This window comes from Ailuropoda melanoleuca, chromosome 2 (assembly GCF_002007445.2).
Source record: "Ailuropoda melanoleuca isolate Jingjing chromosome 2, ASM200744v2, whole genome shotgun sequence".
In the NCBI taxonomy this organism is placed as follows: domain Eukaryota; kingdom Metazoa; phylum Chordata; class Mammalia; order Carnivora; family Ursidae; genus Ailuropoda; species Ailuropoda melanoleuca.
The window spans coordinates 167,023,986-167,041,709 of NC_048219.1; the positions used below are offsets into that span (position 1 = coordinate 167,023,986).

At 36.4% G+C, this 17,724-nt stretch overlaps 1 protein-coding gene across 3 annotated transcripts in view; it reads left to right on the forward strand.

The window, feature by feature from the left end:
- Window positions 1–17,724, forward strand: part of FAM117B (family with sequence similarity 117 member B) — an 85,488-nt gene that overhangs the window by 65,294 nt on the left and 2,470 nt on the right. For 2 of the 3 annotated variants that reach the window (XM_034654973.1, XM_011224870.3), the window contains exon 8: window positions 2,077–6,031. In XM_034654973.1, coding sequence (XP_034510864.1) covers window positions 2,077–2,395 — 319 coding nt within the window. In that variant the 3' untranslated portion in view covers window positions 2,396–6,031. Of the gene's footprint in view, window positions 1–2,076; window positions 6,032–17,601; window positions 17,648–17,724 lie in introns of those variants that run through there. The other variant, XM_034654974.1, reaches the window with a different exon arrangement.

The following is a 17,724-nucleotide window of genomic DNA, read 5'->3' on the forward strand; positions in this document are numbered from 1 at the left end:
TTTTTTTTGGGTTTTTTTTTTTTTTTTTTTGGTAGGGGAGATTGGTGCTTTTTGCTGTTAATGTTTTGTTTGATCTTGGTGTTAGTTTGATAAGTTATTACTGTTTATATTATTTTGTGTGAGATCTATTTTAATGAAAGCAGTAAGGAAGTTAAGTGATTTTTAACAAGATAACCTCAAAAAAATTAACTAAAAACCTAGGCCTCATTTGTAGGAGAGTGTAAAAATTGGCCTTTTCCCCCTAAGAATGAAAGGTATTTCTAATAATTCCACCTTCAGAAGAAAATTCAACTATTTTTTAATTATAGAAATCTAGCCTCAACCTCCTGTCTTCTTTAAGGAATTGAAAATCAAACTGTCATATAGTAAAAATTGGGAAGTGTGTGCCCTTCTTATCACTAATTTATCCAAATACACTTGTGGCCCTAAAAGTACTTGACGTTTCCATTGTATATTGGAACAGTGCACCAGTAAAACATCAGTTAAATGATTGCTTTGTTCTTAAATTATTATATTTGTCAAAGCTGTCCTTGGGCAGTATTCACTCTTAATAAAATCTGCCCACCAAAAGCATTGTCTACTTGGAGCTTTTTGGGAGGGGGCACCATTCCCCAGGTCTGTTATTAATTTTTTTTAAGCTTTTATTTATTCAGTTGTTAGCACAGCGGGGGGAGCGGCAGGCAGAGGAAGAAGAAGGCTCCCCACTGAGCAAGGAGCTGGATGTGGGACTTCATCCCAGGACCCCGGGATCATGACATGAGCTGAAGGCAGATGCCTAACCGATTGAGCCACCCAGGTGTCCCTGTTTATTAATTTCTTACAACTCAGCTCAGATGTTACTTCCCTTATAAGCCTTCTTTCTACCGAATTATCCCTCTTCCTCTAGGTCACAGGTTATCCATTCCCCTGTGCTACTTTAAACCTTTTACAAGCCATTTTTATCACATCTATCAGACCCTTTTCAGGAGCTCTTGACCTTTTTTTGTGCTATGGACACCTTTGGCAGTGTGGCAAAGATTAGGGATGCCTGAAGTAATTCATAACTTCTCTGAATAATGTTTAAATGCAGAAAACATGTAAGATTACAAATGGGATTAATTATGTTGAAATATGGTTCTGTTCCCAGTACCTCCCTCCCCCCAAGAACTACATACTTAATCTGTCTCCTTGTAGATTGTTTCATTTTTGGGTCCCCAGAATCTAGTGCAGACTTGGCACACTTTAATTTTAATTTTTTAAATTTCTTAGGAGAGATGAGAACCATACTTTTATCACATGATTATATTACCTTTTCCCACCTGAATCTTGATTTACTTAAGTTCTCCCACCTTAATTTCTTTTTAATTTTGTGGCACTTCCATGTTACTTTAACAATTGAATTTTTAATATCTTTATTTTCGCAGAGTACTGTTAATACTAGTACTTCCCTTTTCCAACCATTTGGGTTAGTTTTCAGGAGTACCTGGGGACAGGAGGGGACAGTGATTAGTTTTATTTTGATTTTACATTTCTGTTATGTTTCTCAGAAACCATCATGGTTGAAAAAATTGTCTCAAAGAGATTTTTAAGCACGCTCGAAGAGAAAACTCATGCCTACCAAAGTTTAGTCATGCAGTGGTGGAATTTAGCAAAAGATGGATATCGCATGTCATTAATTTACTTGCCTTCTCCCTTCAAAATAGTATAGGCTTTGGAAAAATTGTAGTAGTGGAACATATTTTTGTCTTTAAACATCTAGAATTTCTTTTGCTTTAGGAAATTCTTTATTCCTAATGGCTGTCTTAGGACATCATTGCAATGAAGTGATCATCAGCCTGAGCCACCCATATGGTGCACTGGGCTCTCCAGGGAACTGAAAGCAGCAAAGATGAATGATGTCCTTTTGGCATTCTGAGATACATATTTTGAATTATGTGTCTAAATCCACTTTGGCTCATAGCATTTGAAGTTTTTGATATAATTTCAGTGTTGTACTCATGTATCTGTAGGTTATCTGTTTAGAAAAAAAAATAATAAAAGAACTTACTTCCAGTGATCTGTAACTTAAAACTGCTGGGTTGTCTGTTCTGTGCCTAGGCCAAAACAACTCCATGAAATCCCCGCCTTTTACTGTCCTGACAAAAACAAGGTGAATTTCATTCCTAAAAGCGGCTCTGCCTTCTGCCTCGTCAGCATCCTCAAGCCACTCCTTCCTACACCAGATCTTACCCTCAAGGGCTCTGGTCACAGTCTGACAGTTACCACTGGCATGACAACCACTCTGCTGCAACCGATTGCTGTGGCCTCCCTGTCGACAAACACAGAGCAAGACCGAGTCTCTCGAGGAACGAGTACAGTCCTGCCGTCAGCCTCTCTACTCCCACCACCAGAACCAATCGAGGAAGCTGAAGGATAAGGCACAGGGCTGTGTGGCCATTTTTCTGGGCAACTGAGAACCTCCTCAGATCATTTCATTGTGATGGCATCACGAGCTCCCGGTTGGCTGTGAGGTACTCCAGCGTTCGGTGGTGACAAGTCACAGTATGGCTTCTGGAAGAAGGCAGCGCCCTCTGTGGCTTTGCTCACTCATGAAGGCCAGCCCTCCTTGCTTAGCCTGCTTTTTCTTAAAGCACTGGTTGAAACAAGAGAGGTCTCATTCTTTACTTTTGGAGGGCTGATATCACATCATTTTTTGTTTTCGAATTAAACTTCTTTTAAAAAAAAAGAAACAAACAAAACTGATCCCTGCAAACATAATTCCTGAAGGGAGACATGAATGATGCTGCAAGAACCATCTTTTATATGAAAATGACTATTTTATAATACCAATGTTACATTTTCTGAAACGTAGCAAACAGGATGTTCAAAGATTCTTTGGTGGCCTCTTGTTTCTTGTTTCCCTTTCTAGATGTGTGCTTTTCTCAGCTGTTTTCAGCTTTGGGACCAAAGGGATTGTTGACATTTTCCCAGCAATCTTAATCTCATGACTATGTTCTTCTCCCAAACAAGAATTGATAGGTAAATGCATTGAACAAATATATAACAAGGATAAAAAGCAATATTAATTATTAGTACATTATGTGATTTATGTTTTTTTGATGTCAGAAGTTTGTGCTTTGGGTGAAATACTTGTAAAACTGCTGTTTTCTTCACTACACTTGTACACATTTCACCACGTGGTCAGAAAAATTATAGTCTGGAGACAAGTGCTTTAATATGTTCTCACCCATCGTTGGAACTTGGTTGAAAAGTCAGTGAGCCAAAAGGAGACTACCCAGTGTTGATTGCTAGCTAGGAGTAAGGAGCCCCTTTGGTTCTCTACAAAATACTTACCACATGATCTCCCTTTATCATCACTGTATCATAGTTCCAAGAGGTCCTAAAATGACTGTGCATGGATTTCCTCCTTTGCTTTTGTGATGTTGTTGTCTTGTGGAATTGGTCAGGGTTAGTAGTTTGCCAATGGAGTGTAATCCATTGAATAGCAATCCGTAGTCACAGAATCTTGCGACTGACATTTTCTTTACGGTGGTTGGCACTGAGATATGTTGCTTACAGATTTTGTTAGTTTTCCCTCCAGCATTCCACACAGTGGGAAAGACAGGCCAGGAGAGCTTTGGAACATATAAACAACAGGGATCTTTGAAAAATCCATACAGTTTTGGATTTAGGCTCATCTTAATACAATCACTGCCAGTATCACATGACAATGGTATTTCGTGTTTGTGTACGTGGTAGTGAAATTAAGGAGCAGCTCTTTTTAAAATGAATTTCAGCAAACAGTATTGATAAAAAGCATCCTTCTAAGATCTTCATATACTACCTATGATGCAATAATTTAATGTTCCTATACATATTATAGGGAGAAAAAATTTTAAATACTTGTAAAAGGGATGTAGTTGAGAAGGTTTAATATGTCAGTTTGTTTGGACATGTACCATCAGAGGAAACCTAGTGGTAGCAATAAATCTTTTGAAAGGACTTCTTATATTCGTGCACCTTTAAAACATCTAAGTAATTAAAATTATGCCCTGTAAAGTTTAAAATGGAGATGTATTTAGGCAAATTAGATAAATTCAAACATTTGAATAAGTCTGTGAGGTTTCAGTTTGTGGCACTGATGAATTTTGGTACCTTCGCCATCCAAAACTAATTTACTTGGAATTAGTACATTGTGGCTTCTCAATCAGTAAATCTCAGTTATTCAGTATCTAAATTTTCTGGTTGGTTGGTTGGTTGGTTTCTTGGGAACCTTGATTCTTTGCCTTGTTATGTGTCTTGACTTTACCATTTCACCACTGAGAACTGCTTTATCAAAAGTACAGAAGAAAAGGTAAAACTCATCAGGTGAGTTGGTATGAATAGTAGGAGGAGGAAGTTAAAAACAAGTTTTAACAAAAATACTCAGTTTTTGGATTACTTGAATTCCATTAAATCTGTTCTTTTCTTTACCTTACACTTATTTTCTTCTGTCCATTCCTGTAAAAATCACAAGGGTATTTTATAACTAAAATGCCACTTTATAAACAGTTTTCCCCTTTACTCTGTTGTGCATATTCGTGTAATTCGCATCTTTCTGTAGAATTTCATATATCCTTAATCTAAAGTAATTTAAAAACGGAATGGGAGAATAAGAGTTATTATTTACATAGTCTTATAAGTGGAACTTTTAATGTTTGGTTGTAAGGAGAATGTGAATTTGCAGGTAAATTAACTGTATGGCAACCAAACATATCCCTTGGGTTTGGGAGAAATAGCTGAGATTTGAAAGGAAGACAAAAAGGTACAAGGTACAAAGAACTCTAACTGCCAGTGCCAAAGGGCTAATTTTTAAGCATATGAGCTTTATTGTAGCCTTGAAAAAATATTAACCATAGGTCCATTCAGCTCTTTTGCTTAACCCTTAGTTCACAGATGGCTGATTTTTTAAAAAAATGGATCTACTTTCAAAAGAATATTTTCTAAAATTACATTCCATAATTATCTTGTTATTCCATAGAAAAGTGTACAGAAGATAAATTAGAATAGCTTCAATGGGAATATAATTTAAATTTTTAAAAGTTTTAAATAAATTTACTTCCATTGCAGTAAAATAAATAGGTGGCATGTATATTTTGGCAAAAGGAGCTATTCTCTGGTTATTTACGTTGTCTTAAGTTTCTTAAGTTATTTTTTACTCTTGATTTCTTCCTCATGTTGATGAAAACATAAAAATTTATTGTTTCTGATCATGACTAAGTCTATTACTTGTCATGGCTTTTGTTAGCAGTTATATTTTTAAAATACCTATTCTGCCTCTTTGGTTAATATGATGAGCATGGATGCCAAAATTATTTTTGAACTAGAGTCTTCATTTTGTTTAAAATATTTCTTACTACTTCTGACAAGCCAAATCAGCCTTTTAGAAGGTGCTATTGCTAACTGTGGAGTAACTGGCAACAAGAAAGGCTTTTTTCCCCCCTCCTTTTTTTCTTTTTAATGGTTGGCTTTTACTGGAAAAGTATTTTTTAAAATGGCAGAATTTATAGCCGTCTCTATGTCCAAGATTAGGGCTGGGTTGTCAAGATTTTCTTCTGTTAAAGGAAATAAAAGAAAAATTGCCATTGAATTCAGTTTACTGTTCTAAAGATTCATTCCTTAATGCTTGGAATTTTGATGTCTCAAAACCAGACCAATGGAAGTGCTGAATTTGCATTAAAAAAGCTAAGAATACTTCGCACTTTAAGGTTTAAGTTTACTCTGCTTAAATTAATGATAAGCAGAGCAGTCCTGAACAATATTTTGTTTATACAATCTTGTTGAAGAATATAATTTATGTTTTTTTTGAAGTCTGTATCTTCCATCTGTTTAAGCTATGTAAATCTTTTTTAAATGCAATTTTTAAAAATTTTGTTTTTCTAACAAAACTCTCCCAAAAAAAACCACAGCATTTCCAATGGTGATAAATATTGTTATTATGTACTTATGTATTCCCTGTATCTGACACTTACTGCTGCCTCACAAGAAAATAGAACTTTTATGTTAAAAATAAAGTCTGTTCTTCTTGAGAGTTTTTTTTTTCTGTGTACTTTTACAAATGTTGTCTCAATTCAGATTTTCTTTTGAGACAGTTCTAGCCTGAAATAACTTATATTCTTTTTCACAAATGTATAGAAAAATGAGTGTGTCTAAGTAGCAGGATATATAATTGTCAGTTGTTACTTCCTTGCTATTTCTTTACTTAATCTAGAACTTAAAGTACCTGATCTTTGTGGTAAGTGCGAAACACACTGAAAGAGAATACATGTTTATAAGTAATTCATTACTTCATAGTTAGACTTTTAGCCTGGTACAATCACTTAATTTTATCCTAAGTACACATAGAGGATTTTTTCCTTTTGTTTGGTAATTCACTTTTTCTAAATCAGCTATGTTCTTCCATATATACAGTGGTTTATATACGCAAGGTAGTTGTTCAGGCTTGGGTTTAGTCAGTATGTACAGAACAGAACTAGTTAGGTATGCCCCAGTGAAGGCTGCGTATGGTGTATATATAACACGTAGAAAGTAAAAAAGTCACCACAGCAGTCAGTCATAAAGAGTGGTCATCAAATTACAATGTAAAAAATTCTAAAAATTATTTGTGGGGGGAAAGTTAACTAGAATTTGGGGATACCTAATGAATATATATTTACATTACAATGTAACATAGCATCAAATGCAAAGAAAATCTCAAATTGGTTCCACATTTTCTGTTTTTTTTTCCTCTTAGTCTTTCCCCTCCATCTTTAAAGAGGTTGAGAGGAAGAATTTTTTTTTTTTTAAGATTTATTTATTTTAGAGCGAGAGAGCAAGCAAGCGTTGGCGAGGGGGGGGCGCAGAGGGAGAGTAGAGGGAGAGATCTCATGACCCTGAGATCACGATCCAAAACCAAGAGTTGGTTGCTTAACCAGCTGTGCCACCCAGGCTCTCTGAGAGGAGAAAATTTAGATCTTAAGTTGGGTGTTCCTCTCTTCTCGCATTTATTTGATTTTTTTTCTTTGATTCATTGAATATACCACATCCTCAAACAAAACTTTTTAGGTCTATAATCTTTTCCCAACTTCAATTGCTTTTAAGTGGTTGGGTGTGAGATATAGTATCCTCTTCATAACAGTTCCCGGTCAATATACATCAATATCAGTTTTTTTCTTTGCTAAGATAAGGTGTGCTTTTAAAGTCCCTTTATTTTAAAATTCTACTAGAACATGGTGCGATTATACAAATAGCCTGTGTATCTCTTTGGTTTAGTGTTTTTCAAACTGGGTCTTGAAATGAATGTAATGGATCTAGCCAATGTTTTGTTTTGTTTTGTTTTTTAATGAAGCAGAATAGAAAAAATATACATAAGGAGAGTGTTAACTTGTGTGTAAAACTTTTGCTAGACATAGGTACACATTAGGTTGTAATGTAAAATCAGTTTCGTACTGTGAGTCAGAATTTATGTGCATGCCTTTGGGTTGGTCTGGTATCTTAACACAGAGATGAGACTAGAGTCTCTAAGACATTGTTTCTAATTCCCTTTAGTAAGTATCTCCAGATTGCTGGTTTTGTAAAAATACTAGTCTTTTCTGCAGTTCGCATCTTCCTCAAACTGAGAATTCACCTCCATATACTCCTTGTTTGATTTTGTATGCTAATATGGATTAGTCTTGCTAAATCATGATGTTTTGTAGACTACTATCATGGAGTCTTCTCCGTGTTATTTTTCTCCAAAATTATTATTATTATTATTTTTTAAAGATTTTATTTATTTATTTGACAGAGATAGAGACAGCCAGCGAGAGAGGGAACACAAGCAGGGGGAGTGGGAGAGGAAGAAGCAGGCTCATAGCAGAGGAGCCTGATGTGGGGCTCGATCCCATAACGCCAGGATCACGCCCTGAGCCGAAGGCAGACGCTTAACCGCTGTGCCACCCAGGCGCCCCTCTCCAAAATTATTTTTGAGATCATTGGGGTAATTCAGAGGGGGTGCAGAAAAAGCCCTGAATTTAGGGCCACAATTTGGATACCAGTTCTGGCTCAGTAGCTTAATGGTCATGGGATCTTGAGCAAAGAAGTCACCTTTATAAGTTTCAGTTTTCTTATAGATGAGATGAAGGGAATATTGCTGTCCGTTAAGTGGCTACTGAATGTGTGAAAATAGCTTAACTGATAAAACTGGAAGCAAACACTTGTTATCTCCTTTATATTTTGTTAGGTCAGTTTATTCATTCCTGAAGAAAGCCAGAAGTTTTCAGTCTTAGGAAATGGTCCCATGTAATTCGTTTTAGCTTATAAAGTTGTAATACAGTTAACCCTTGAACAGCACAGGTTTTTTCCAATAAATATTGGAAAAAATTTTTAAGATTTTTGACAGTTTGAAAAAACTCACAGATGAACTGCATAGCTTAGAATTATAAAAAAAATTAAAGGTATCTCATGAATGCATAAAATGTATGTAGATAGTCTGTTTTATCATTTACTACCATAAAATATACACAAATCTATCATAAGTTAAAATTTATCAAAATAAGTTGCACACACAACCGTACATGGTGCCGTTTGTAGTCAAGAGAAATGTAAACAAATGTAAAGATGGCAGTATAAAGTCATAGCTGCATAAAATTTACTGTAGTAATTTCATTTATACCTGTTGCTATTACAGTAAGCTCAAGTGTTGCAAGTATCCTCTTAAAATGCTGTGTGACACTAATCATCATGAGAAGTTCATCTTTCCGTTAAGTTGCTTATGGCAGTAAAAAGTGATCTTGCAGTTCTCATGTATTTTTTCTTGTTAAGTGCAATACCATAAATCTTGATAACACCATGGGACTCATATAAAGTGCCACTATATATGCTGGAAGTTCTCTCAAGAAGCAGAGAAGAAAAGTAGAATTGCTTGATAATGTACCATAGATTGAGATCTGAAGCTGCAGTAGCAACCATTTCAAGATAAATTAATCCAGCATGTGGACCATTGTAAAAAAAAAAAAAAAAGCTACATCAGCAGGCATGAAAACCTTGCAAAACACCTTTTTATCTTGTATCAAAAATGCAGCTTTTATGTGGGTGCAGAATTGCTGTAAGAAAGGCATACCTATAGACTAATATACTAGAAAACCTGAAGTTACTATATGACAAAGCGAAACGAAAATGAAGGATCCAAAGCTGGAGAATTTAATGCCAGGAAAGGATGGTTTGGCTTAAAAAATGTCAAGATAACAGAACACCTTCTGGTGACCAAGAGGCAGCAGATGAGTTCCCAGACATCGTTAAGAAAATAATCATTAAGAAAATAATTGATGAGAAAGGATATCTGCCTGAACAGGTTTTTAATGCAGATGAAAGTGCCCTATTCTTGGGGGGGGAAATGCCATTAAAGGACATTTAATAGGAAGAAAAGTGAGCACCAGGATTGAAGGCAGGAATAGATAAGCTAATTCCACTTTTTTGTGCAAATGTAGTTGGGTTTATGATCAGGACTGCCCTTCTCTATAAAGCTGCTAATCCCCAAGTCAAGGGAAAAGATAAATATCAGCAACCAGTCTTCTGGTTGTACAACAAGAAGGTCTGGACAATGAGAATTCTTTTTCTGGATTGGTTCCACTGATGCTTTGTCCCTGAGTCAGGAAGTACGTTGCTAATGAGGGACTGCCTTTTAAAGTTCTTTTGATGTTGGACAATACCTTGACCACCCTAAGACCCCATGAGTTCACCAAAGACATCAAAGTGGTCTACTTGCCCCCAAACACAGTCTCTCTAATTCAGCCTATAGGTCAGGGGGTCATAGGGACTTTTTTTTTTTTTTTAAGGTTTTATTTGTCAGAGAACACAAGCAGGGGGAGCAGTGGAGAGAGAGGGAGAAGCAGGCTCCCACTGAGCAAGGAGCCTGATGCAGAACTCGATCCCAAGACCCTGGGATCATGACCTGAGCTGAAGGCAGACACTTAACTGAGCCACCCAGGCGTGCCAAGGGACTCTTAAGGCTCATTACACACTGTACTGAATGGAAAACATTGTCAATACTATGGAAGAGAACCCTGATAGAACATCATGAAAAGCTTGAAGGATTGCACCACTGAAGATGGATGGCATCACTGTAACAGAAAAAATGGTGAAAGCCATGAAACCCAAAAGAATAAATTCCTACTGGAGAAAATTGTGTCCAGATGTTGTGTATGACTTCACGGGACTTATGAAGGTCAGTCAAGGAAATAATGAGAGATTATGGATGTGGCCAACAAAAAAAAATGGGGTGAGTGTGTGAAGAGTTTAAATATACAGATCTTGGAGAAATTCAAGAGCCAGCAGACACCACACCAGAGGAGTTAACAAAAGATCTGATGGAGAGGAGTGCTTCCGAACCAGTGCCAGACCACGAGAAAGAACATGTAGAAGTGCCAGGAAACAAATCGACTTTCGATAGTTTGGCAGAAGGGTTCTGCTTATTCAAGACTGCTTTTCACCTGTTTCATTACGTGGACCCTTCTATGATACAGACACGGAAACTAAAGCAAATGGTGGAAGGAGGATTGATACCAAATAGAAATATTAATTTTTAGAGAAATGAAAAAGCAATGAAGTCAGAAATTACAATGTTATTTCCATAAAGTTAACACTGAGTGTGCCTGCCTCTCCTGCCTTGTTGTGCCACCCTAGAGACCATGAGATCACCCCCTCCTCTGCTGCCCTGTCATTGTGACGATGAGGATGAAGACCTTTATGATGCTTCCACTTCATGAGTAGTAACTAATCATTACGCCATGCTCTTAATAAACTTAACTATTGTGTATGTCGTATCTTCATGTGAAAATCAATAATTGTATGGCAGGGACTGCGTGAGACATTTTTGTGTCATCATCATTGCCTACGTACTCATTGTGTAGAACATCGTGTGCAAGACTTCAAGTGGATAGCCCGTCTTTACATAGGCGTAAGGGGAGTGGTATTTAATATAAAATTAATGTGTTTTGTTTTATAACATTGTTTTCAAGAATTACATTACAGTATGCTTCTCATAATTGAAGCGACTGTATCAGCCCATCATCACAAGTAAGTGGCATTTTTTAGAAAGTACTGTTTCCAGTAGCATATTATGCATGACGTGACTACTTAATATGTGTGCCATAGAAATAGAATGACCCAATCTTAGTGCCTAGGCCAGGCTACTAGTGAAGCAATCCTACTGATGCTGCTTCATTATCAGTGCGTGAATTGTTATGCCTATAAATATGAATTATTTTCACATTATCTTCATTTTTGATCTCTAGTGTTAGTAATCCATAGCATCTACAGTGTCTTGTATAAGACTTGATGTAGGTACTTGACAGTTGATTAAACTTGTAAACACATGACATATCAATAAATTATAGTACTACAAATGTCTCATATCTCTTAATATTTTCATTTCTCTAGCTTCATTGTAAGAATGCAGTATATAATATACAAAATGTGTTATTCTTACGCCTTCTGGTCAATAGTAGGCTATTAGTAATTCAGTTTTGGGGGAGTCGGAAGTTACAGACTTTCAACTGTGCGTTGGGGGGGGTTGGCTAACCTGCACTGTTTGAGGGACAACTGTTATAGTCAAGGATATTGAGCTGAAATCATAATAAAAATAGGTAACACTATTGATAGTTTACCAAGTCCCAGGCACCTTATATGATAACTGCTTACCCTAATCTTTATAATAACCCTATAAAGTCAAACAGTGCTATTTTTACTATCTTACAGATGACCAAATTGGAATTAGATGAACTCTTCTGTGGTCATCGGGAAATTGATCAGAGTCTGGCTTTGAACCAAGGCTGACTGTAGGACTCAAACACAAAGCCTTACTGCTACTTCCTCCATAAAGTGACATTAAATTAAGTGTTCAGTATCATTGCAGATTACATGCCATTGAGCCATTGCCTTGTTTTCCTTTGTCATCCTCTTCGTTACTTCAGCTGCTGGCAGCTTGGCAGAGAGCGAAGAGAAACTATGCTAGTTAGACACCAATTCCTTACCAAAGAAGTTACTGACACAAATCCTCAAGCTCTTAGTTTTATGTTTCACTACTGTAGAAATTCCAGAAAAATATTTTAACTTGGGGAGCACAATTTTTAGAGAGGCAGAAGCTGACTTCAATCACATTTTTGGTAGATTTTTTTTAAACCTGACCTTTTGAGGAAGAGATTTATTTATTTTATTTATGTAATCATGATAAGTGCACTCCTTAAACCCCATGCTCTATTTCCCCCATTTTCCCTACCCACCCTCCTTCTAGTAACCATCTCTATAGTTAAAAGACTGTTTCTGGGTTTGTCTTTTTTCCCTTTTGATCATTTCTTTTGTTTCTTTAATTCCACACATAAGGGAGGATCGTATGGTATTTGTCTTTCTCTTATTTCACTTAGAATTATACTCTGTAGCTACACCCATGTTGTTGCAAATGGCGAGTTCATTCTTTTTCATGGCCGTATAATGTACCATTGTGTACACACATACACACCACATCTTCTTTATCCACTCATCTATTGATGGATACTTGGGCTGCTTCCGTAGTTTGGCTATTGTTAGTAATGCTGCTATAAACATGGGGGTGTATATATCCCTTTCAATTAGTGTTTTTGTATTTTTAGGGTAAGTACACATCCTTACCAACACTTGTTGTTTCTTGTGTTTTTTATTTTAGCCATTCTAACAGGTGTGAGGTGATATCTAATTGTGGTTTGGATTTGCATATCCCTGATGAGTGATGTTGAGTTTTGTTTTTTTTTTTTTTTTTATTTCTTTTGGCTGTCTGGATGTCTTTTTTGGAGAAATGTCTGTTTTGTGGCTCCTGGGTGGCTCAGTCAGTTAAGCATCTGTCTTCCACTCAGGTCATGATCCCAGGGTCTCAGGAATGAGCCCCACAGCGGGCTCACTGCCCAGTGGGGAGTCTGCTTCTCCCTCTCCCCCTCTCCCTGCTCCTATTCTCTAATAAATAAATAAAATCTCTAAGAAAAGGAAAAAAGAAATGTCTGTTATGTCTTCTGCCCGTTTTTAAATTGGATTATTGATTTGTGGGTATTGAGTTGTATAAGTTCTTTATATATTTTGGATACTAACCCTTTATCAGATATGACATTTGCAAATACCTCCTCCCATTCAGTAGGCTGCCTTTTAATTTTGTTGACTGTATCTTATGCTGTGTAGAAACTTTCTATTTTGATATAGTCCCAGTAGTTTATTTTTGCTCCTATTTCCCTTGCCTCAGGAGACCTATCTAGAAAAATGTTGCAATGACTGATGTCATTGAGATTACTGCCTGTATTCTTTTCAAGTATTTTTACAGTTTCAGGTTTCACATTTAGGTCTTAAATCCATTTTGAGTTTATTTTTCTGTATGGTGTAAGAAAGCAGTGCCCCCCCCTTTTTTTGCATGTTGTTGCAAGTTTTCCCAAAACCATTTGTTGAAGAGACTTTTTCTCATTGTAATTCATTCCTCCTTTGTCTAAGATTAACTGACCAGATAATTGTGGGTTTATTTCTGGCTTTTCTGTTCTATTCCATTGATCTTTTTTTTTTTTTAAATGCCAGTACTATACTGTTTTAATTACTACCACTTTGTAATGTAACTTGAAATTTGGAATTGTGATACTTCCCGTTTTTTCTTTTTCGGGATTGCTTTGGCTATTCAAGGTCTTTTGTGGTTCCATACAAATTATAGAATTATTTTTAGTTCTTCGAAAAATGCTGTTGGTATTCTGATAGGGATTACATTAAATCTGTAGAATGCTTTGGGTAGTATAGACATTTTAACAATATTTGTTCTTCCAACCCATGAACATGGAATTTCTTTCAACACTATTTCATAGTTTTCAGAGTACAGGTTGTTCACCTCTTTGGTTAAGTTTATTTCTAGATATTTTATTGTTTTCAGTAATTGTAAATGGGATTGTTTTCTTAATTTCACTTTTTGCTGCTTCATTATTAGTGTGTAGAAATGCAACAGATTTTTTTCATTTATTTTGTATCCTGTGACTTTACCAAATTCATTTATCAGTTCTTATAGTTTTTTGGTGGCGTCTTTGGTGGAGTCATGTTATCTGCAAATAGTGAAAGTTTTACTTCTTTCTTACCAATTTGGATGCCTTTTTTTTCTTTTTGTTGTCTGATTGCTTTGGTTAGGACTTCCAGTACTATGTTGAGTAAAGGTGGTGACAATGTCTTGTTCCTGACCTTAGGGGAAAAGCTCTTAGTTTTTCACCAGTGAGTATGATTTTAACTGGGTTTTTCATATATGGTATTTGTTATATTGAAGTATGTTCCCTCAACACTTACTTTGTTCAGGGTTTTGTCATGAATGGATGTTGTACTTTGTTGAATGCTTTTCCTGCATCTGTTGAAATGATTATATCATTTTTATCCTTTGTCGTTTATGTGATGTATCACGTTGAGTGATTTACAAATATTGAACCACCCTTACAAAACCCAGGAATAAAATCCCACTTGATTGTGGTGTATGATTTTTTAATGTATTGTTGGATTTGATTTGCTACTATTTTGTTGAGGATTTTTGCATCTATAATTCATGAGACATATTAGCCCATAGTTCTCTTTTTTGTAGTGTCTTTATCTAGTTTTGGTATCAGGGTGATTCTGTCCTCATAGAATGAATTTGGAAGTTTTCCTTCCTCTTGTATTTTTGGGATAGTTTGAGAAAAGTAAGTATTAACTCTGCTTTAAATGTTGGATAGAATTTGCCAGTGAAGGTGTCTGGTCCTGGACCTTTGTTTTTTGGGAGACTTCAGATTACTATTCAATTTCATTGCTGGTAATTGGTCTGTTCAAATTTTCTATTCCTGCTTTAGTTTGGGTAAGTATCTATTTCTAGAACTTTTTTTCTTTTTTTTTTAATTTAAATTCAATTAGCCAACATATAGTGCATCCTTAGTTTCAGATGTAGAGTTCAGTAATTAATCAGTTGTGTTTAACACCCAGTGCTCATCACATTATGTGCCCTCCCTAATTGCCCATTGCCCAGTTACCCCATCCCCCAACCACCTCCCCTCCAGCAACCCTCAGTTTGTTTCCTGTAGTTATGAGTCTCTCATGGTTTGTCTCCCTCTGATTTCTTCCCAGTTTTCCCTCCCTTCCCCTATGATCCTTTGCGCTGTTCCTAAAATTCCACAAGTGAAACCGTACGATCATTATCTTCTCTGATTGACTTATATCGCTCAGCATAATACCCTCTAGTTTCATCCACGTTGATGTAATTGGTATTCATCCTTTTTGATGGCTAATACTCCAGTGTGTGTGTGTGTGTGTGTGTGTGTGTGTGTGTGTGTGTGTATCCCACATATTCTTTATCCATTCATCTGTCAGTGGACATCTGGGCTCTTTCCACAGTTTGGCTATTGTGGACAGTGCTGCTATAGACATTGGGGTGCAAATGTCCCTATGGATCACCACATTTGTATCTTTATGTTTCTAGAATTTATCTGTATCTTCTAGGTTGTCCAATATAGGTTTTCATAATATTTTGTTACAAGTGTTTGTATTTCTGTGGTGTTGGTTATTTCTCCTTGTTCATTAGTGATTTTATTTGGGTCCCCTCTCTCTTGGTGAGCCCTGCTAGAGTTTATCAATTTTGTGATCTTTTCAGAGAGCTCCTGGTTTCATTGATCTGTTCTATTATTTATTTGAGAAAGAGAGAGTGTGTGCACAAGCAGGGTGAGTGGCAGGCAGAGGGAAAGGGAGAAGCAGGCTCCCTGCTGAGCAGGGAGCCTAATGTGGGGCTCAATCCCAGGACCCTGGGATCATGACCTGAGCCAAAGGCAGACACTTAACCAACTGAGCCACCCAGGTGCCCTGTTTTTTTAGTCTCTATATCATTTATTTCTGCTCTAATCTTTATTATTTCCTTCCTTTTGCTGGGTTTGGGTTTTATTATTTTTCTAGCTCCTTTGGGTGTAAGGTTAGGTGGTTTTGACATTTTTCTTGCTTCTTGAGGTAGACCTGTATTGCACTAAACTTCCCTTTTAGAGACACTTTTGCTCCATCCCAAAGATTTTGGACCATTGTGTTTTCATTTTTATTTGTTTCCATGTAATTTTTAATTTTTTCTTTGATTTCCTGGTTGACCCATTCATTGTTTTAGTAGCATGTTATTTAATCTCCATGTATTTGTGTTCTTTCCATATTTTTCTTGTGGTTGATTTCATAGCATGTGGTCAGAAAAGATGCATGGTATGACTTTAATTTTAAATTTGTTAAGACTTGTTTTGTGGCCTAATATTCGATCTATTCTGGAGAATGTTCCACGTGCACTTGAAAAGAATGTGTATTCTTCTGTTTAGTGTGGAATGTTCTGAATGTTAAATCCATCTGGTCCAGTGTGTCATTCAAAGCCACTGTTTCCTGCTCTGTCCATCCATGTGAGTGGGGTGTTTAAAGTATTACTGTTGTATTACTGCTGTTGTATTACTGTCGGTTATTTCCTTCATGTTTGTTATTTCCTTCATGTTTGTTATTGTTTTATGTATTTGTGTGCTCCCATGTTGGGTGCATAAATATTTACAACAACTGCTATATCTTATCTTTTTTTTTTTTTTATTTGAGAGAGCGAGCACAAGCAGGAGGATGGACAGAGGGAGAAGCAGGCTCCCCGCTGAGCAGGGAGCCTAACTGGGGGCTCGATCCCAGGACCCTAGAACCATGACCTGAGCCGAAGACAGATGCTTAACTGACTGAGCCACCCAGGTGCCCCTACAATTGTTATATCATCATCTTGTTGGATTCTCCCCTTTATTATTACGTAGTGTCCTTCTTGGTCTCGCTACAGTCTTTGTTTTAAAGTCTAGTTTGGGGGAGCCTGGCTGGCTCAGAAGAGCAAGTGACTCTTGATCCTTGGGGTCATGAGCTTGAGCCCCATGTTGGGTGTAGATTACTTAAATTAACAAAAAAAGTCTACATGTTTGTTATAAGTATTGCTACCCCAGCTTTATTTGACATTCATTTGCATGATAAATGTTTCTCCATCCCCTCACTTTCAAAATGTAGGTGTCTTTCAGTCTGAAATGAGTCTCTTGTAGGCAGCATATAGATGGATCCGGTCAAAAGTAATTTTTTAATCTTAATTTGGTATGCGTATTTCAGACAGAAGACAAAATGAAATCACCTGGATCACAATTTATATGTGAGGCCAAAGGCACTAAAAAATAATACATAATATTAATAGTGTTTATTCTGGATGGTAGGGTTGTGAATGATTTTTCCTAAATGAGAAGGTATTACTCTGAAATGGGAAAAAGGAAACTTCATCTTTAATGTAAAAACATGCACTTCAAAATCTTACCTATTAACACTACCTGATCTTTTTGTATTTACTCTTTGGACGTTGATTGGTTATTTATAGCATTGAATGAAGAACCACATTTCAACTTTAATGCCAAGGACAGTTTTTAATTCAATTTTTTAGTCTTTTTAAATGGCACATACAAAAGGAGGAGATATTTTCTGATTGGCGTATTAATGTGATCCATCCTGTTCAGTTGGTTTTTATTGCCATATTTAAACACCTTACCATTATATGTTTTACGTGCATTATTTTCAATACTGCTGAATTAATATTTAAAGTTTGTATTTCCTTCCTAGTTTAATTTCCGTATCCTAAGATTCTGGGGCTGCTTCATTGCTCAAGGTAAGAAAACACAGGGCCCTACCAATACTATGGGAGAAGATATAAACTAGATTGATTCTGGCTGCTTTTTATTCCCA